The sequence below is a fragment of the Melospiza melodia genome, chromosome 6, assembly GCF_035770615.1.
Source record: "Melospiza melodia melodia isolate bMelMel2 chromosome 6, bMelMel2.pri, whole genome shotgun sequence".
In the NCBI taxonomy this organism is placed as follows: Eukaryota; Metazoa; Chordata; class Aves; order Passeriformes; family Passerellidae; genus Melospiza; species Melospiza melodia.
Window position 1 is genome coordinate 73475210 of NC_086199.1, and position 21920 is coordinate 73497129.

General features: G+C 40.6%; 1 protein-coding gene across 2 annotated transcripts; it reads right to left on the minus strand.

Moving 5' to 3' along the window:
* Positions 1–5678: 5678 nt before the first annotated feature.
* On the minus strand, positions 5679–19434 carry DCAF4 (DDB1 and CUL4 associated factor 4). 2 transcript variants are annotated; one of them, XM_063159176.1, is made up of 13 exons: positions 19095–19434; positions 17407–17504; positions 15668–15825; positions 14277–14359; positions 13561–13663; positions 12627–12770; positions 11864–11913; positions 10519–10598; positions 8843–8938; positions 8630–8727; positions 7761–7937; positions 7015–7129; positions 5679–6090 (listed from the first exon to the last, which is right to left on the minus strand). In XM_063159176.1, exons 1-13 carry the CDS (start codon positions 19214–19216, stop codon positions 5897–5899), a joined length of 1518 nt encoding a protein of 505 aa, XP_063015246.1. In that variant the 5' UTR covers positions 19217–19434; the 3' UTR covers positions 5679–5896. The 2 variants fall into 2 exon arrangements, with proteins under 2 accessions (XP_063015246.1, XP_063015247.1); XM_063159177.1 differs by lacking the exons at positions 13561–13663; positions 14277–14359; positions 15668–15825; positions 17407–17504; positions 19095–19434 and adding an exon at positions 13025–13105.
* Positions 19435–21920: the final 2486 nt, after the last annotated feature.

Genomic DNA, 21920 nt, shown 5'->3' on the forward strand with positions numbered 1-21920 from the left:
TCAAAATGAAAAAAAAATCTAAGGTTTAAGGTCCCTGCTGTTTCCTGTACAGAATAGCCCTTATTTTTTCTGGTACTGTTTGATGCTGTGAGTACACAGTATAGAATATGGTTATTAAATAGCTTAGCTATTGAAAGGGAATAGGTGTTAGCAGAGCCAATGCTATTCAGTGTTAACATGTTAGGATTCAATTATCAAAAGAGCCCTAAGAGATGTCTGTGGACAGAAGGCTCTACAGAAAACATGAAGGAAATGGAAATCCTGGGGGAAAAAAAAATATCCCTAAAGCATCATGAGAGAATGTTGTGTTTGGGGTTGGACCTAATAGAAACCTGTGAGAGTTCTATTCCTGAACTATTGGGAGAGCTGCTTTGTGTTATGGGTAGCCCCAACCAAGAGTGAGTTTTTGGAGAACCTGTCAAAAGTTCACAGCAATATAGCTGGAGCTATGCAAGAGCACAAATTCTGAGTTCCATAATAGCACCATGAGACAGTAATGCAACTCCCATGTAAACAAGTCTTCTGTATTGACAAGGGCAAAGATAGAAGGAGACTGTTTTTCAGGAAATTTCTAGAAGATCATCACTTCATGTGTTACACTGAAAAGAAATTACCATGAAGTTGTAGTCAGTCAAGATGATAATGTGTCCCTTAGGTCAACTGAAGTTCACTGTAATGTTAATATTTTAGCAGTTAAAATTGCCATGCTTATTTGGTAGGACAATTAATTGGTCTCAATTGGTCCAAGATGTGACATGATAAAAGCCTGTTCTGAGTTAGATTGATGTTGACTGATGTAATTCTCTTGTCAGAAAAATTGTCAGATAGATTGATTATTATGTCAGATCGAGCAGCATCTGCACCTCTTCCAATTAGGAAATGCTATGGAAAACACTGAGTAAAATAACAATCATATGAGCTAGCCAATGTGCAAAGATGTGTGCCAGTGAAAAACTGAATTCCTTATCCAAAGCACCACAAAACAAGTCTAGACTTGTTGATTGATCTATTCTGATGGATTTATTTCCATTATGGGTACAAATGGCAATTCAGCATGAAGATTCATCTTCAGGTAGATGATGTGGGTTTCCCTGTCATTCTGTGAAGCAGATATATGTAAGCTTCATATAGATGTCAACACTTTAACTCAGACTCCCTGTAGGCCATTCTTGGCTTAAATGTGACACAGGTGCATGTTGCACCTGGGACTTGCAGCCAGGGGACAGATGGCAGAACAGCACGGCTACAACATGTAGCTCTTGTCAGGGCAGGAACAGGCTCTAAGCTGGAGTTACTTGCACAAGAAAACTGCTTTGTCCTTCATTCCCTTCCCTCCCCCACTTCCACTGCCTGCACTGGTTTTCCTGTTCATTCCTTCTGCCCAGTGCCTTGCAGGTGAAGTTGCACAGGCTCAAACTGGCCAAGGTATCCTATACATTCCTGTCCGTTTCCCTTGGGAATAAGACCTTTGGTAGTGTTCTGGAAGACAAGACAACCCTTGCTAGCTTTTGATGTTAACAAGAGTTCATTTGTGGAAATAAGCACCATCCTTAAGTTAGTTCTGCCTTGCATTTATGCCAGGTGTCTGCTATGACTGTGCTGAGACATTTACAAATGCCCCTTTTGGTTTGGAAGCTTGGGCTTTAACATTGCAGGACTCTGGCTTCCCCACCTGGTTCTACAGACTTTGTGGTCCATATTTTTGCTTTCAGCATAACCAGCCCAATTGCATTTAAATATTAATATAATTAAATTTTGGCAGCCTCTCATCATTTTCATGTTTCATTTGTCAACTGCCATTGTCAGTCACTGTAATGCCATGTATTGTAGCATTGCCTTTGCATTTAATTATTGCTGATGGCTGTAATGTAATTTGGCACCAACAAATATGTCTGCCTGCCAGTAATTTGAGAACAGAGAGTGATTTGGACTAGTGGTAGAACTGTCTGCTTTCTGTCATCCAGGTTTCATCCCCTCCTGTACTTTAGTTGGGCACTCTTTCGTGGCAAAGAAATGTTGACATATATATTCTGTCAGTAACAGTACATATATTATGTCATAAAATGTATTTGTTTGTAGTGCAGGTACATCAAAAATGAAATCATGCCTATGCCAAAATAAATAAAAATTTGCTATGAGGACTTTCAAAATCAACAGTATGATGTGACAAAGCTAAAGTAGAATGGCAGCTAGTTAGTTATCTGAAGCCAAAATTAAAATGCATTCAGGTTTTTAACTTTCTTTTTGTTGGATGTAACTCAAGCAAAAAAAAATATACCAGTGATATATATATATATATATGTGGAAGTCCTTATGTAGGAGATTTTTAATTGTGGCATTACAGAAGTTCTAATAGTTCTAATTTCAAGAATGCCAGAGATTTTGAAACATACTGATTTCTAATGTTCTGAAGAGCTGGTTAAATATTTCTGTTTCTGCTTAAAAGGCAATTTTTCAGCAGCACTGGAGAGAAGCAGGTGCCTATGTCTGATGATGATAATGCAGATGATGACTTGTCAGGATGGCATCAAAGTGCTTCACAGATACCATGATACCAACAGATAGGAATGAAGTTGTTTCAACAAGAAAAGGCAGGTGATCTTGATTATATTTTTTATAGGTTTATCAATTCTGTGCCTTGGCTTCCATTTTTGAAGTATTACACTGATTTGTAAAGTGCTTTTAACAGTTGGGTCATGCATCTCTCAGCCCCCAGGCCCTCACCCCAAAACCCCTGTCTAGAAAGTACTTTGGGTCAGTGTTGACTGCTGGATTCAGCTCACAGTATTTGTAGGACATACAGTGTTTGCAAGCAGCCACTAGTGACTGAAGGTTTGGGGACCAAAGCTGAATTCTCCACTGCTAGATTGTAACTTTTCTGAAAGCAGCTTCAGTAAGGGGATACCTTGAGACTATGCACATAGTTGGGTTTGAATGCTCCCTTTCTCATAACAAATGCATTGTTTTCTAGTCCTGCTAGAATAGGTCCCCCTTAAACTTAAAAATGCAAAAATGCTAGTGTGGATTGGTGACTGTAAATATAATTTTTTTAACCTCTTAGTTTCGATATTCATCAGGATAATAGAGGAGAAATGACCGTGCATGCACATACTGCAGTAAGTTGGGACCAACAGAAAGATGTGACCAACATCACCACAAAAGACCCAGAAGCAAATTTCCTCCTTGCTTTAGAAATTTCAAGTTAAAATTGAAGTTTTTCTACCTGTCTTCAGGTCCTAAAGGGGTTTATGTGTAAAGAGCTTTATTGATCAGGGTTGAGAGATGACTGATAGCAGCAGGGGACATGGAACAGAGGGAGGGTGAGGCTGTGGCTCCTGACAGAGTGGTGTTGATGGGAGGCACTGGCAGTTTGGCCAGTGAGAGCTGGGTAGGCTGTGCCATGCTTCAGGGAACCAAGGAAATGGTGTCTGCTGGGTGAGGGATGCTGCAACCTGGCTTGGAGCACAGCGCTGGCCTTTCTGAAGTTTCCCACTAGTTCAGTCCTTGCTGGGACACAGAGGCAAAGAAGTGCAATGTTTTGATACTGTAGCAGACAGGAAGAGTGTTGCAGTTCCTTTTAAACTGCCTCAGGGCCCCACTGTTGCTGTGTGATGAAAGAGATGATTTAACATACTTTAGCTGCTGCCTGTAAACTGCTTGCTGTTTGTCACTGAAGCCAAATTGCCTCTCTTCTTGCCCTGCTTGCCCTCTCCTTTTTTAGTGCTTTTGCAGGCTTAATTAGAAGTGTTGGCTGCAAAAGCACTAGTTGGGTGAATGGGTTTGCAAGGGATGTGTGTGCACTTGGTTCCTGGAAAAAACAGAAAGGAAATTATTTTCTTTTGTTGTATGAATTTTCCCTCAAAGGAACACAGAGATGAAACTATCTGCAGTTATGTAAGATGCCTTTCAACCACAATTCTTAGTTTGTGTTTCCCACGGTAACTGGACATAATTGTTGCGTGGTCCTGTTCTTGCAGAAGCAGAATTACTGGAGTTAAGAGCACTGAAAGAGTCTAAATTCTAATTTAAATTTTGGAATTAATTCTGCTTAAGGGAGTTCATGATCTTTGTAGGTTACTGTTTGAAACATACTATTTGTAGGAAAATGTTTGAACCACGCATTTACTAGCAAGAAGATCAATATATAGTATGCTGCAACTGAATTGATTATCAGATGTAATATTAAGACTTTGCAGTGGGATGGGGTTAACTACACTTCTGTTTGCTGAACAGATGCTTAATTAACTAAGACAATGCAAATGTTTTTCAAAGTTTTGCTGTGTGCATTTATCATTGTGTATGCAACAGAAAATGTCAAAAATTAACATAACCAATCAAGACAAATTGTGGAGTATTTTCTCAAATTGAAAAGCAAAGCAACCAGGAACTAAGTCCCTTGGTTTTTAAAGGGTAGTAGAGGGAATGGAAACAGCCTGCAAGGCTTACCATTTAGGTCTCATAAACAGTCTGTGGAAAGAAGGAGCAGCATAGAACTTATGCTGTGAGCAGCACCCACTCTGTTTTGTGTGAGAAAGAAGGCTCTGCAGAGGAACACTACAGCCAGAGGTATGAGGGAAACCATGGTTATAAGGAATTATCAGCTCAGTCTGCCCATGGGAAAACACAAGTTGGCTGTTAACGGGATAGAAGAAAAATTTGGGGGTTTTGATGTATACTCAAAGAGGGAAGACACTATTTTGAGTATTTGCTGGGATTCATCTTGATTACCCTTGCAGCAGCTATTTCTGACAGAATATAATCACACTGTAAAGTTTTGACACTGCTCCCAAGAGGAGTTTTCCTGCTCTATTGTCTTTTGTATAGATTTATGGGTAAATGAAATACAAAGAAAGGTTAGGAGGTCACCACACAACACTGATGTGTTGGTGAGTAAGAATTCCTGAGAACACAGTCTCTTGGAACAGCAAGCACATTGCTTAGGCCTGAAGGTTGTGAGAGAACAAGAGAAATTAGTTCTCAAATACAGATATGGTATCCAGTTACTGTGACCTGGTACTACAGCTTTGCAGCTGAGGGCCCAGTTGTACCTCTGTGTACTGACTTTGTACAGGTGATTCCAAATCACAAAGATGTGGTCTGTTCAACTGGGCTTCTGTCCTGCTACAGCTGCATGAGCAAGCCCACCCTTCCACACCGCTGACCAAACTGCACATCAGGGGTGTGGACTTGGTTAGGAAACCCTGATAAATGAACAAGGGCATTCAGCCTTGCTACTGGACCAGAAAAGGGGCTTTGCTCCATGCCTGCTGCTTTCTACAGGAATCATGGCAGGGCAGTGGTGCTACCATTGTCTGAAAGGCACAAAGTTTAGTATGACCCAGCAAAAGGGACTGACAGCAGGGGTAAGGAAAACAGCTGTTCCTTGAACTGTTTCCAACCATGGAGCATGGTTGCTTCCAACCAACTGCTTCCAAAGTGGAGCAGTGGCAGTTGCAGGAACCCCAACCAAAGCTACTCCAAACTGCCCCAGAACACTTACAGTGTGTTCAGCTTCTCAACATCAGCTGCTTCACTCTGCTGGGCCAGCCTGCTTCTTGAGACAGATGTGACCACTGCTAAAGGTTAGGTGACCAAACAGCACATTCAGCTAGCACAACAGAGGCTCTTAAAGTTACCTGCTTGGCAGGCTTACAGCTAGATTTCAGAGAGACTGAATCTTGCCTACAGTTAATCAGTGTTCAGCTTTTATTTACAAGAGGTCTGAGATGCATGTATACAGCAAGATTTGCTGAACTCCTGAAGGATGTTCACAATTAGATGAGCAAAGCAGATGCAACAGCAGCATATAATGACTGAACAGCTTGGTGACTGGTGTAAAGATTCTGAAGTCACATATAGATTGGCAGCTTTGTAGAGCAGGTCTGAGGAGAACATGTCAGTTATAGGAGAAGTGGTAGAGATCCTGTTTGACAGCCATGAGTAAGCCAGGAACTCCTCGGCTACCCCCAAGTCTTGAAGAAAACACCACACTAGGAATGGCATCTTTGGATGATGGGTGGGGAGAAGGGATGGTTCTAAGCAGATGAGTATCTTGGAGACTCCAGATTCGGGTGTAGCAATCCTGACCAACTGGGAGGAAAGCAAAACCCAACATTACACAAAAGACTTAACATGGTTCTGCAAGATTATCACCACAGAAGCAGAAAGTCTATGGAGAGAACACTCTGAATATGTTTATGCCCACATGAGGCAAAGTGCTTATCCATACTTTACAAAACAAAAAATTTACATTGAATACTACAAGAGTGGGAAAAATGTACATTTCCTATTGGGTAATTAAAGGTACAGTAAATCAGCTTTTCCCTTTATCAAGCTCCTAAGCCAAAAAAAGGGAGAAAAATTCAGTCACATTAAAAATTCTTATTATACCACCACTTACTGATATATCCAAGGAAAGGAGGTCACTGTCTTTACAGTGACTTTATGAAGCTTGGCTACACTATAAAGGTTTTTTTTCATCTATTGCTACTTTTCCTGCCCCCACCCAAAATATAATAATATAATAAAAAATCTGAGTGTAACTGGGAGTATTCAAAATGAATCTGAGTGGTATAAACAGTTTACAAGGAGTCAGGCTCACATGCCAATTCTTCAGTTCATCACCACATTCTCCACTTAAGCACCAACTAAAGATATGCAGTCTTTATATAAAGTTACTACCAAGTCTCCTGTTTACATGTTGTTTCCCTGAATTTTGAAATCAAGTGTTTTTTGCTCTACTTTTGAGGCATATTGTGGAAAGGATAATAGGAGTTTTGCAGGACACAGCAGATTAAGCTGTTGAGCACCTCACAGGATTGGTTACAGTAGGTATGCATCCATAACATAATCTTCATAGTATATTACAGTATGTTTAAGGCTAAATTTTTTTCTGAATTTCAAAGAATTTACAGATTTACAGCTTCTAACAGCTGTACCTAAGAAACACCCCTCAGGCTTAAGAAAATCACTATCATACACTATACAAATAGAGGGGGGAAAAAGTCAACCTACCTGCTATAAGAAGTCCTTCCTCCTCATTGACATGCAAAGGGAGAAGAGCATATTCATTGTGGTGACCTTTATACTGTTTCACACACTTTGCTGTTCTCAGGTCCCACAGTTTTATCTGCAAGTTGAAGAAATTGTTTGAGAGAGGATATATTAAAGCAGAGAGCACCCAAAGGTTGGATGGATGTGTTGGAGCATGCCCAGAGGAGGGCCATGAAGATGACTGGAGGGCTAGAGGACCTCTCCTGAGGAGACAGGCTGAGAGAATTCAGCCTGCAAAAGCAGCCTCCTCCTGAAGGAGGCTACAAGAGAGCCAGAGAGGGTCAATTTATAAAGGTATGGAGTGATAGGACAAAAGGGGGAATGGCTTTAAACTGACAAGGGTCTGTTCAGATTAAATATTAGGAAGCTCTTTAATGTGAAGGTGGTGAGTGACTAAAACAAGTTGCCCAGAGAAGTTGTGGATGCCCCATCCCTGGAAATGTTCAAGGCCAGGTTGGATGAAGGTCTAACAGAAGGTGTCCCTGCCTATGACAAGGGGCTGGAACCAGATGATATTTAAGCTTCCATCCAACCCAAACCATTCTGTGACAAATAATGGGCTCTGGAAGAAGACCCATAAATGGAACTATCACCCAGTTCCATACTACATTCTAAGAGTAGACGTCTGTCTTTGGGAGTGGGATAAGTACCTGTAAATTCCCAGATACTGAAAGGAACAGAATATCCAAAACACAACAAAAGCATACCTTTCCAGCCATATCTGCTGCCATCAGATAATGTTCAGCCTCCATAAGGTGAACAGATGTAACTGCTGAGCCATGGAAGAGACGAATTGCTTTCCAGCTCTGCCCCTTGCGGTTACGTTGGCGCACGTCAATGCTGAAAATCTCACCCGAACGGCAGCCATTGTACAGCACTGGGGTCTGGGAGAATCCCAGGGAAAGGAGCATACTGTGTAACATCTGCCAGGGTCTTACAAGTTACACAGACAGAGCCTCTGTCATGCTTTTGAGCTCTACAGTCTAGTTGTCAAATTATTTTAACAGATGCATTAAGAAGCAGAATTTTAATTACACACTGCAGCATTTTTCAGCAAATTCATTAAGCTCCATTCACACCTCAGCTATTTACTTTAGTTGTAAAGGTTTCCCTAGGTAAGCAGGAACTCAATCTAACATAACAGCAAAACAAACAGGAATTCTCATATTCCTCATATTTTATCATCCTAATTCTTTGTGAACAAGTCCATTAATATTTTGTAGTGACTTTCTCCTTCTTGATGGAGGCAATACACTGAGTGTTACTAGAATGAGGCTATTTGCCAAAACCAAAACAATTTTACATGTTATTACTGTGCTCTTTGTACTTCCTTGTCTTTTTACCTCTGTAATCTTAACAAAAATTGCCCGTTGCCACAGTTTGAAATCAGATAACATTTTTGTTGCTATTCAATTGTGTGCGAGCAGCAGACCCCATCGGCTCTGCTGTGGAACAGCCACCCAGCAGCAGCTGTCATCACAACCTTATGTACAGCATGAGGAATCCTGCCCCAAACAGAATAAAGAGCCCACCAATGAGGAAGTGCTCTGAAAAAATGGTGTCTGGTTCTCCCTACCTGCGTGGCAAACTGCTGTGCCAGCACATCACTACTGGTTCCAAATGTCTGACGATGCCCTGTCACTACATTGGTCACAAGAACTCGTCGTGTCAGGCCTAGGGAAGACAGATGATATTAGTTTGGCTGTAATTTGTGTAGCAGCTGGGAGATGAATGGAAGAAGTCTTTCCTACTGAGACAGATGGGGTTGCTAGCCTTGCAGATAGATCACCTGTGCTAAAGCAGTTGTCTGCTTGGGGATTCAGGCACCAAGCGCAGGACCAGGCAGTGGATATCTTGAAACTGCACAGCATTCCAGGTCGATCTCCTAGAACACAGGAGCAACACATGAAGTGTTCATGAAATGTTAGGACAGGATGGTAACTCAGAAAGGTTCTTAGATTGCCACATTTCAGTCTGAAGCAGAGGAAGGGTTACCCAATTAGCGTCCTTCTGGTACTCAAGAGACAGGAAACAGAAACTGAAGTTCATGACTGTAAGTGGGACTCCTACAGTCTGTGTTAATAGATGATGTTGAGAGACTGTGAAATTTATTCAGTAGTCAGAGGGCTCACCATGGCAGGAAAGAGAAAAGTAACACTTGCCTTATAGCACTGAGTAAGCCATTTTTAAAAGATGAGTGGGCTAGAAATACAAAACATTTACTTTATAAACTATGGATTAGCCACAGCCTAATCTGTACTATGCCTGCTTATTAAAAAAAATGATTAAGTAATAAAACCCTAGATTTGACTCTTACTCATACAGCCCCTGCACAGAATTTATGCCAATTAGCAGACTATATCCTTAGTTTTCACTTCCTTCATGGCACGTCACACATACATCTGTCATGTAGCACAGGTGACATGGACAAGAATGGATGGATAACATAGTTTTAGACAGGCTAAGTTCTACTTTTCTCCTGGCATCTACTCAGCAAGGCTCCCATAAACCACCTCTTTAGGAGAGTGAAGGAAATCAAATCTGGAAATACCTGAACAGTCAATAGGATATACTAGACAAGAAGACTTTGGTGGAACTTAGAGCAGCTAATTATGGTGAAGGGCTTAAAATCTTTCACAGAGCAACTGGGTGTGCTGGCTTAGTAGCCATCCACCCTCAGTGACTCTTCATTCAAGTTCATGCTGACTCTATGCAAATTTATTTAATGGCTGCATATAAAGTAAGACATTAAATTTTTAAAATTAGTCCATTCCTCTTATCTATCACAGATTTCCTCTGTATAAATTTAACTGATCATGTTTGAATGGAAGCCAGATTAGAGCACTGCACTCTGTGACTTGAAGAAGCATGGTTCTAACATCTATCAAGAAGGTCCAATTAATTAAGTCCTGCCCCCAAGAACATTCAACAGAATAGATCAGCTACAGCCAGACTTAGGACGTGGTACTCTCCCTGTCAGTCAAGTTTCCATACAACTGGAGCTGGAGCTTGTACAAGGAGCTCTGGGCTGAGATATTTACCAGCTTTACACCTCTGATTTATGCACTGAGCATTCCTGAGCAGCTGCTATGAGAAGGGATTCTGCAGTGACTCTGGACATTCTATAAGGAAATGTCAGTATTTGCTGTGTGCAGCCTTTGCATATTAATTACAGGCCAAGCTTCTTGTGAAAAATCTCAAGTGTTTACTTTACAAGTGAGTTGTTCTCCTGCCAAAGTCAAGTACTGCAGCAGCTAAAAATAAACTAGGGCTCTGAATACTGCTTGTTAATTAAGTCTCAAATTCTTTCATCATCATTTCACTTTTTAAGCTGTTTTAGTCTTACAGGAATACAACAGTCTCACCAACACCTGAAAAAGAATGCTAAAATAACCTTTCATTTGTGCTCTTTTCATATAATTGCTACCAAAACTTGGAGACAAAAATCCAACAGAAACATCCTACCTGGGTTAGTGCTGCTGAACAATGATGCTGGAAGCAGACTGGCACAGCCTGGTGTTTCTGCAATTCCCATGAGACACAGCTTGCTGAAGTGAGTTAAGGAAAACTGATTGTTCTGTGGAATAGAACAGGCTGCCTAATATTTATAAATGGGAAAAGCAAGATGCCCTGACACAGCTACAGCTCACAACACTTTTCCTCGAGACCTCTGATGTGCTTTACAGTTTACAACTAAGCTGTGACACTTCACTTTCATAGGAATGAGCTAGAAAGAACTCAAATTCTTGCTTGTGTATTTTCACTATGAGAAAGATAAGACAATACTGTTGTCTCTTACTAGTGATAGGAAAAATAAAAAATAAGCATGGCCTATATAGATCATTCTCACTTTTTCATGTTGAGATGACGCTGCATTAATATAGATCTATTTTTTATGGAGGTAAATTGGAAAAATGGGAGGCAAGGAAAATTCATTTTACATTACCCTTAAATATTTTATGAAGACTATACTAGGTACAAATAGAACTTAAAAGCTGCATTTCAAGTTCAGTGGGGTAAATCTGTAACTCAACTAGGGGAACACACAAACCCACCAAACCAAGTGATCCTGAACACATCCCCAGCTGTGTGCACACCTGGTGAGCTCCTGCCCCTGACAGGCTGGTCTAGAGTTGCCTGGCTTTTCACACAGGCCATTCCATCCTTTTCTGTGTCATTTCTTTTGGCACTTTCTAACACACCTGTTGTCTGCCATCTCCTATGTCAGAATTCAGTTTTTTCCCCTACTCTTCTGGGCTCTGCACTGTTCATTACTGCTTCCTCTACTGTATCTATCTGACTCTTCAAGTCAGACCTGCAGAACATGCTCTGAAAGTTGCAGGTGATGCTACTGAATTGCTCCCATTCTCCTCTCACCCCTACCAGTACAGGGATGGTTTTAAACACAAATGAACCATCCCACTTTCAAAAAGGTTCTCTTCAGAAAAAGGCTGTTGCCTTTACTCTCTGCTCCTGTTCTTCTGCCTCAGCCAATTTCCAAACATCAGATCATTTTGAATATAGCATTTAGATACACTGTTAATGAAGTGGGAATTCTCCATGGCAGAAAACATGGTCTTTCATTTACCATTAACATGGGAACAATTCTACATTTATCTGTAACAGAACCATACATCTGCCTCAGAAATTCCAACATATTTCGATTTTCTTTACTACTGCTGTTTTCCAGAAAACTTATCTTCTGGGGGAACTACAGAAGAGGTATTACTTAAATTAGTTTTCCTGTGAAGCATGATGCAGATTTGTAAAACCTGAATGACAATTCTGATTATTTTTTTTTAAAGGATATAAAACATGAGAATCTGGATGAGTCAGTGATGCCCAGCACACAGAGTTCACCTTCAGAGAGAAGAAGACATACTATTTTTGTGATCTGTAATTCAATTAAGGAAAGATTATTTCCATGCAAAAATGACATAAAATTAGGCACTGGGCACAGCTCCTCAGCCCACTAAATAACTCAGTAATGGGGCACAAGCATTTCAGCTTCATGCTCATAACAACAGAACAGCATTAAGAAGTCTGACCAAACATAGACTAAGGCACCAAGTACATCTTATTCAAGAGACCATCCCTGAAAGAACCTGAACATGAAGAAATCATGAAAACCTGTTTTAAATACGCCTCATATTTAAAGGAGGATAAACACAGTTTAAGGGAAAACTTTAAGGATAAACACAGTTTCCCAAAATGATTTTTAAGAAAGAAGCATGCAAATCTTGGTAGTTTTGATAGCCAAACTTCCTCCAAAACTTCCTAGCTAGTTTTGCTAGCTACAGTCGAAGTCTAAAGTAATCACTATCCTTGGAAGCTGGTACTTCTGTGTAGTCCTGCATTCCAGTTGTAGTGTAACATTGCTGACAACTATTACTGGTACTGAGCGCTTTCAGGTTTACTGTGGTTCTGCATTTACCCAAGTTTCACATCTCTAGATTCTTCCATTCTCTTCTCCTAGCCCCTTCCCCAGCCCTCATGGCACTTGCACCTGAGCCTCCCAAGAAGAGTGTTCTGAGAAAGCAGCCACCAAAGGAAGGAGGAACAGAAAGCAGTACTTTGCGGTTTGTGAAGTAGAGGTTGTCATACATCTCCACAGTGAGAGACTCCTTCCCCAAACCGCTGAGGTTGATGATACCATATTTACATCCTCCATGCTCTACATCGTTCACAGTGAATATTCGTTCACAAGCAACATCTGCCTGTAAAATAAAAGCTTACCAGTCACACTCACTGGAAACTTACAGGAAAAACAGCCTGAGGAGTTGCATTAAGTCTAAAATGAAACAACACATTAATACTGATCCCTTTAACACCATCTGCTTTCCATTCACCTCTAAAATCAATGGCCAACTCCTTTTAAATGCATGCAGAGAAAAAACGGGGATAAGAAAAGGATTCAGTCCTTGGCTTACAATAAATGATCTTTCCAATGTTAACAATTCTATACACTTACACTGTTTCTGAGTCCCTCTGGCTTCAGCTATCTATGCAGTGCTTTGTTTACAAGGCCAGGAGCTGGTCCTGGAGAGCTTCCTATATAGTCTATGAAAGATCATGAAATGTAAAGTGATTACTGATGTTTACTTAGATTCTCTGAACCACAGGCTTTGCCACTCCCAAAATTCGCCTCTTTTATTTTTTTTCCTCTTCCTCTTGATCCTCTCCACTCTTCCTCCCAGCCCCACAATAATGATCCACTCAACTCCTACTTACTTCCAAAAGAACATGTTGATCAGATTAAAAAAAAACAAAAAACAACAAACAAAAAATGCTTTCATATCCAACCCTTTTTATAATTTTCTTTTGTAGGAAAGAACAGCCTCTCCCTACCTGTTACAGTTACTGAGCATAGATTTTAAGAACTGACAGAGAAGGAATAACATATCTTTAAAAGCTACATTTGACCTGTCTGATTTGATTACAAGAGCCTGAATTTTCACTGAAGACAGGCTCTCTTTATCTTAAAGACTTATAATTTCTCATACATACCACAATGATTTTAAAATTGTTGGTTCCAGCAACTGAGGAATCTGGACTGTGAATTTCTATCTTCCTCCTCTGCATGCAGTTCACTTTTAGTTCATGGACTAGCCTGCAGAAGCAGGTAGGAGTGTGAGGGTGTTGAAGAGAGGAGAATTCAGGTAAGCCTAAATTTAATGCATATGAAAAGAATTCTGGCCAGGATATAGAATGCTTCTCACTCACTGAAGAGAAAATGCCTGAATAACTAGCATGCTGAAATTTAACTTGTATAACCTATGAACATGTGCATCTTCCACATGCATGGAATTTCATCCCACTGTTTTGAACCCCAGCACATCTTTAGTTTAGAACAGCAAGTCACGAACTTAATTTGCCTTCTGCTGTTCTGATGGGGCGCAAAGGAACGGTCATGGCTGTTGAAAGGACTTATCCTAAAAAAGCTGTGCTATACTAATAAAGTACAATGTGACAAAACAGCCTATCAATATACATACATAAAATGAACTTCTTTTGAAGTAAAATTGGGAAACAACTTCCTCATTTGAATTCTCATAATTTTAGTAATCTGATTATTACAGAATATACACTTTTTCCTGACTTTAAGTAATATGTTCCTCCTCATCCCAATGAAACAGTAAGAAATGCAAGAAAACCTGACAGAAACAGTTGCACTAACAGCAGAACTTGGCACTGCAAACAGAAGACAAATCAAATCACTGTACCTGCAATAACTTGTGGGGCTGAGCGAACCCAGCTGCCTTTTCTGTAACAGCACAGACGAGTTCAGTCCAGCCCTTGTTGTTTTCTGGAAGAGAGTAACATGGAACTGTACTCAGTTACTTCTTTAAGATTCAAATACGGCTGTGGGTCTTTGATGTTTGGGATGTTTAGGGAACTTTTTCTTCTAGCCTACACACATTAAAATTTTCAGAACATATAAAACACGTTTCAGCACCATCTCCCTGATCTACTACGGTAAGTAGACAAGAATATACTCCTGTGAGATGTGGAGTGCTTCTGTAAATACAGAACCTGGAGAAAAAATATGAAACCCCAACAGCCATTGTCTTCACTCTACATAATCAGCAGTACCACCTGGAGGTGTAAAATCACCTTCTGGTTTTCATGACAACACCTCAAATTCTTCTCATACGGCAAAATCTTTTATCACAATGAGACTGATATTAAACATGCAGTCTTGCTGTTGTACTAAACTGCTTTTCCATTCCATTTCCATTGCCCCCACTGGTACTAGATGATCTTTAAGGTCCTTTGCAACCCAAGTCATTCTGTGACTCCATTCCATGATTTACCAACCCTTTAGAATTTAATGCAAACACCTTCTGAGGAGACCAAGGGCTAGAGTATTTAGCAGAATTACGGAGTAAGAAATCTTTTTGGTAATGGTCAGACAAAACAAGTGTTTGAGAGTCAAAATGTTCTTTACACGGAAGACCTAGTTGGAGAACTTCATTGCTTAAGAAAAAGAACACTGTTCACTTCTTCCAAATGATAGCATCTAAGCTGAGCTGTTATTTGTAAAGTTATAAGACATGTTTTTCAAGTAATGAAAAAGCATCCTTGTTAGATATTTTACCCACATTACAAACATGCAGCATCAGCATTAATTTCACTGTAACACTTTATACAGAAAAGCACACAGGCTTTTCAGACATAAACATAAGATTTTTCTTGATTTTTAACTGTCCAAAAAAGTTCTTCAACAAAAAGCTTTCCACCAACTATGATTAGTATTGTTTCTTCAAGGTCCAGGAATATCATAAATAAATTTATTAAAAATGCAAAAAACTTTAAATCAAGACCCCGCTTTGCCAATTCAAGGCAGGAACTTGAAACCTGGCATCCAATCCCCTGACTCAAGTGTAACTGTTGGACAACTGCAATTCCAAGCACAGTTCCTTTGTCTTTATAGATTTTTTTGTTTGTAATGACTTGACTTCATTCCTTTGTGGAAGAGCCAAACAAAAGGCTTCAAGGACTTCATTCTTAGCAGAAAAAGAAATTGAATTGTCTGAACTTGAAGACTTTCATTTACAATCTGTCCTGGGCCAGAGTACAATAAAGCCTAAATGCAATCTTTTTCAAAACATACCTGATGCTGTTTTTCTTCCTCTTCTAAGAGTCTCAGTCTTTTGCACTCCATTGCCTTGTGCTGAATGCTGTCCTTGGTGAGTGGGTTGTGGTTATTATGTCCAGGCAGTAGGCGAAAATAGCGGTTCTTTTCTGGGTCATAATAAAATCCTGGCAGTTCTTCAGTGGGGGAGACACGGGGGAGAAAAAGTGGCAAAATCAGATGGATAACTAAGTTTGTTTATTGCTCTTTGATATTCCATGTCTTCCTGTGAATGTGAGAGTTGTGAGACCCAAAGCTTTAGCTCCCAGCACATCCCAAGCATGATACACAGAGTGGGAACAGACGAGCAAATTACAGGAGAAAAAACGAGGTTATTTGTAGTGTTCAAATGCTCTTACACAGCTACAGAAGGCACGTCACCACTGACCAAGAGGAAATTCAGACCAATCAGAAAAGCACAAAAGAAAGGTTTTGTGGCAGAACAAAAATGGTCTTTCTTCATAAATAAATCACGAGGGGACATTCTTAGTTAAAAGACTTGGAAGGACAGCAAAAAAAATGACAACGAGGTATCAAATAAACTCAAATAAAGTGATTCACTTCCCAGAAAAAGACACTTTTTCTTCAGCACATAGGAGAGATTTAGATAAAATCAAGAGTACATTTAGCTACTTCCAAAGATAAATTGGGATGAGAAACACTCAATTTTAGTGCTTCACTGTCTGTGTGAATGCAGAGGCAGACAAGTAAAATACTATGACATTTAAAATACTTTGACAGATTGTCTCAAGACAAAGAAATTTATTCAGAGGCAATTGTTAACATTTCATTTCAAGAGTTTTTATTTAAAACTTTATTTGCTACCAGAAATTTCATTTTAAGTATCCTCTTTTTGCAGCTGCTTACCATTCAGCTCCTTGTCTGCATCTTTTAGGTTTCAGATTAGCTACAACTGACCAAGACCTTTTCAGGTCAGTGAAAATAAGAAGTTAGTCAATGAATCAGTAAAGTTTATAAAAGCACACTACATTTAGTAGTTACACAGTAACTACACAGGAATAAATGTCTTGCAGGATACATCTCCTAGCATGTTCACAACACAAAACAGTGATATACGAAAACCATCTTTTTAAACTCAAGTGTTGTTCCAGCACTCTCCTGATGTACAGAAATGTAAGTTCACACTGGCTTAGTTTTTGCTAGCATTGTTTAATGAGTCAGGAAACCAGAATGTAAACAGGACATCTTTCTCAACAGCACTGCTACTTCATCTTTTGTTGTAAATGAACAAGTATTTAGCCAGAGTCTCTTTATTACAGACTACAAAGTGCACTGAAGGCATAAAGAGACACCACACAAGAGACATCCCACAAAGTGGTGGATTGTTGTGCCTTTCAAAAGACTGAACACAAGCTATAATTTTTTATATACTCTCTTATTTAATTTGCTTCCTTAGTAGTTCATTTTCTTCCTAAAGTAGCATTTCTGGAGGGAAAAAAAAAATTGCATTTTTTCAGTTTATATCAGCTTGACTAAGCATGCAAGTTTTCAAAAATGAGAAGCACTTGTGGGCCTGAAAGTGATCTCCAGATCCTTACTTACTACATCTTTTTGTATCACTTGATGTTACTCTTCTCCACAAACTTTACTGTTTGTATGGTTCCTGTCACACCAGATTATTAGTGCAGCTACTACTACTTTTTTCATACAATCAGCATATAGGAACTGATTTTTGACCTATAAACACCATCTCTTACCTGGTGCTACAGAGTTCTGCGTTGAACTGGATGGAGAAGGATCCTCATTGCTGCTGGCACCTGCATTCACAGGGGTCTGTGGCTCTTCTTGTTCCAGACTAAAAAAAACAGCATTGCTTTCAAGACAGGCTCACAATTGCTTGACACATCTTTCCCATAAAGAGACTAGAAAACAGATTGTTACTGACATCAATGGAGTACCACTATGCAGTGCTCTGACAGCATTTTCTCCATATCACCATATATTAAACTATGAAAATAAAACAGTGAAAAAATATTCAGCTTAAAAATTTTTCAAGAACATTACTGATAACAGCCTTAAATTACTTGCTAATACATTAGAGGTTGCTGTTGATTCTGCAAGTGCCTCTAACTTTTTTTAGCAAAAGATTAACTGGGTGATTGTACATTAAACAAACAGCCCACTCCTGAAAGCATGAAAGTCTTCACAGCACTAAACGAGAGACAGTGTAGGTAAAACACTGATGTCAGGTCAGAAATGTTTTGCCATTCTCTCCACAACAAGAATTTCACTGATGAGGTTTAAAAACATGCAAAATAAACAAAAGTTTAATGAAAATTCCAAGAAAAGCCTCTGCTTTTCTAATAAACATGACATGGGGTAACTGCAGCTTTCCTCTTCTTGAACTAATATACATGAGCATATTCAGTACTCATGAGCAAATTTCCACTAGGATGTTTTCTGAAGCACCTGTAAAATTCTCACTTTTTAAGACAGGTCTTATTACATGTAATCTTAAAAGCAGTAGGTGAAGCTGTTTTGCAAGAGCCGTAATTTATTGAAAAGAAAACGACAAAGAAACTCTATAAACTCTACTGTGGTTTGATTATACAACTCTGAAAACAGTTAAAGGACACAACAGGTACACCAGGGAAAACCACCCCAGATCACACCCAAAGCTCTGTAAGAAAACTCTTCTAATTCTGCTCACTGAAACAGTATCCATTTGCATTTCTAACACAAGTTTTCTTACACAAGTACAATTAGTGTGGTAACTCATAAGTGTGTCTCTTTTCCTAAAAACAGGTTTTTTTTTAAAAAAAAAAGCTTAGTATATTAAAGCAAAGCATTAGCCTCTTTTAGTCCTGCAAGAGGCACTAAGGAAAGAACAGGGGAATGAAAAAGCAACCATAAAAACAGCTCAAATATAGGCAAGTGTAGGTTATAAAATATAAAACATGTTTTCTGAAAGGATCAGTTTTCAAGGCAGGGATTATTCCTGAGACCTTGTTTTCTTTTCCTCATCTGTTAGATGTGACATTACCACAATACTTACCGTGCTTTCAAACATTCAGGAAGATCCTTCAATGACAGATTTTACACCACACTCAAGCTTAGAATAAACAGGCAGGTAGAATTAAGTAATTATATTTTTCTTCCCTGAACTATCTTTGCATATTGATGAAGGGTTTATGGATAATGCATAGCTGAAAGGACTGGCTCATGGAACTGCATCTCAGTTTAAAAAAATCAGTGTACAGTTGTGAACACACAAAAAACTTCCAGAAATCAGCACTATTCCACTCCCAGTAGGGATGACAGATATACCAGAAGTACCGTCTACTAGATCTTCAGGTGGCCACCCTCTCGGTTCTCGATTCTGCACATTCAATTAGGCACAGGAGCCATCGCTTAGCCCACCAAGGCACAAGCTGCCGGTACTTGCCTTTGGGCGCGGTTGTTGTGGCCGGGTCTCCAGTGCTGGTGGCCGCGCTTGTGACTGCTCCACCCACGCCTCTCCTTGCCTCGACGGTAGCTCCTCCGCATTTCTCCTCTTAAAGCAAACATGCACACATATCTCAGCCCTGCTTGCCTGGAACGGCGCAGCACTCAAGACAAGTCTCTTAATGCGGCCTCTTTTCGAACAGTTTCAACCTGTAACGACCAGGCCGGCCGACAACCCGCAGCACAGACGGTCTCCTACGCCTGTTGACTTCCCCACTAGTCCCGGACCAGCTCCGCGGCTCACCCCGCAGCGCTGAAGCCGAAACCCCAGAGGCAGAAGGTCAATGACGACCGAGCGTCCCCCACCGCCCCCCTGAGCCCGCCCGTCCCTCACCGCGCCGGGCCCACGCCGGCCCCGCCGCGTCCGCGCTGCCGCCAGCGCCCCGCCCACGCCCCCAAGGATGCCGCTCATTGGCGCTCAACCGCGCCCGCCGCTTGACGGACAGCTCCCCTGTCCAACCGCAGGAGGTCTGGCCGGCGCGTGCGCAGCGCGGGGGCGGGGCCGTCTGAGGGCGGGCGGATGGCGCGGGGTGCGGCGCTGAGGGCATGGAGGGTGTGGGCTGGAAGGGGCTCTTAGCTCGGCAGAGACGAACGCGGGGCGGATGGGGTCGCTTAGCACGGTAGGGAAGCTACGTAGGGCAGAGGTAGCCTGGGGTTTGCTGGGAGATGGCGTGCTTTGAGGGGACACCGAAAGGGTATCTCCTCTTCTCTTACGTTGCTGGCTCCCTCAAAGCCATCATTGGGCTGTGGGCAGGTAGAGGCTGTTACAACCGCTCTGAATTTATCAAGAATTCAGAAGCGATAACGTCTTGAAAGTGACTCTCCCGGCTGAGGCCCCTTGGTGCTTAATTTTTTTTCTTATTTTGAGCCTTCTGGTGATGGGCAGTGTTGAGGTACAAGGCGGGCGGGAGAGCTCCGAGCACAGCAGGGTGTGTGTGAGCACCGTCCCCTGGCAGCCAGAGCAATGGACTCCTTCTCTCCTTAATCGTTTGTTAAAGGTCTCCTTAAGCAGGTTTTGAATAGCATTCCCCTTCCTGCTTGGTTAGCATCTAGGACTTTAAAGAAAGTCGTAACCAGAGTTGTAAGAGTTTGTTAACTTCATGAATGATTAAGGTTAAAACAAACAAACAAAAGCTATACTTAAAATAATTGTGGGAAAATAATAGTTTAGCCTTTTTGCTTTCAAAAAGATGTGAGGGTTTTTTGGTTGCTTTAATAACTGAAATAAAAATGCCAGTACTGGGAAAATAGGCAATGGCGTTTTGCTACTTTTGGTGTTTGGACTGAGCACAAATTTGCTGACTTATTTGGCAGGAGAGTAATTTTTGGGAGATAGGATTTTTTGTTTCTCACTAACATGATCTGTATTTTAAGTTCAAAATGCATAGAGTTAAATAGTCTTGGAAAGTATTCACTTAAGGATAGAAAGAGCTGAAGAAATCACCTGTGGCTTGCATATACAGTTTGTGAACTTTATTTCTTTATAAGTCAGAGCACCAACACAGTCTAGTTCTAAGGCATGTTTTGTTGGTTAGGTCTGTTTCTCATAGTGGTTTCGTGATAGTGATCTTTAGCTTTCACAATAGTTTTGAATTTTAATACAGTAACAGGACAAAAGTGTGTACAAAAAGTCAACTGTTGCTAAAACTATCGCTGCTGTTTACTGGATACAAAATGATGGTTTATATGGTGTCGGTACTTGATCAAATGTAAATTTGATGCTGGTACATCCATCCACAGGTTTCTAAGGAGTGGTTTCTTCATGGTGTTTCCTGGATGGTGGGTAATAGTCCAGAATGTCTAATGTCTTGCAAGTACTGTTATACTCTGCTTTGTTCATTAGCTTTGTTTCATCTGTTTAATTTCTGGTGCCCAGTGAGCAATATTCAAGGTTCTGTGACCAATATATGCTATTTATAAGCTGAGGGATTCCTGTGACTGAAACAGTTACCATTGAGGAAGAAGTGTATTAAATGATTTGTTTTCTCATTTGTATTGCAGGTACTTACTATGAAAGTTAATAAACTGGAAGATATTTCAGAGATCACTGGTTTTCCATATATGCATTGAAATAAAATATACAAATAAAAGGCACACATTCACCCACACACTGTTCCTAGCAATAGTTTGTCTAACCTCTTCCTAAAGGCTTTTAGTTTGGTTTATTCTGATTATTTTATTTTAGTATTTATTATTTAATCTCACAGAAAAGTTTCCTGATGATTAAAAGCATCACTGCTATTCCTTCTTCCTTCTGTAGATACAGAAAACAGTTTGTTACCTTGCTCTCTGCTGCTGTATTCCATATTTGAAATGTGAAAAATATGTCCTTTTTGAAAAATTTTCTATAGATTGAGGAACTGCCTCAGGAATACCATTCCACTAGGATATGATAGGTGGCAACCTTTAGCTTTGATGATTCTTGCTTCCTTTTTTGGACCCCTTTGATGGAGAACAGATCTTTCCTTGGAGTGTGTTCCTAAAAGCTGGATCTACCACTCCTCAGCTGAGGGCTTCCCAGTGCAGAGTCTGTTTTGCAGGCTACACTCAGGTTGGAGCTGTAGGATGTCCTGCAACTGTGCAGCAGTGCCAGCTTCCATGAGGCTTATGGCCAGAAGCGTGAGCAGTTTGAGAGCTCTTTGTGATCTGTTGTTTCCCCTCTGCCTTTCTGGAATTGCTGTGCTCTTGCTGGGAACAATTTAATGCTGCTCGTCCCAGGCTGGTTCATGGACTGGCCCAGGCCATCCTGCCCTGAGGAATGCACTCT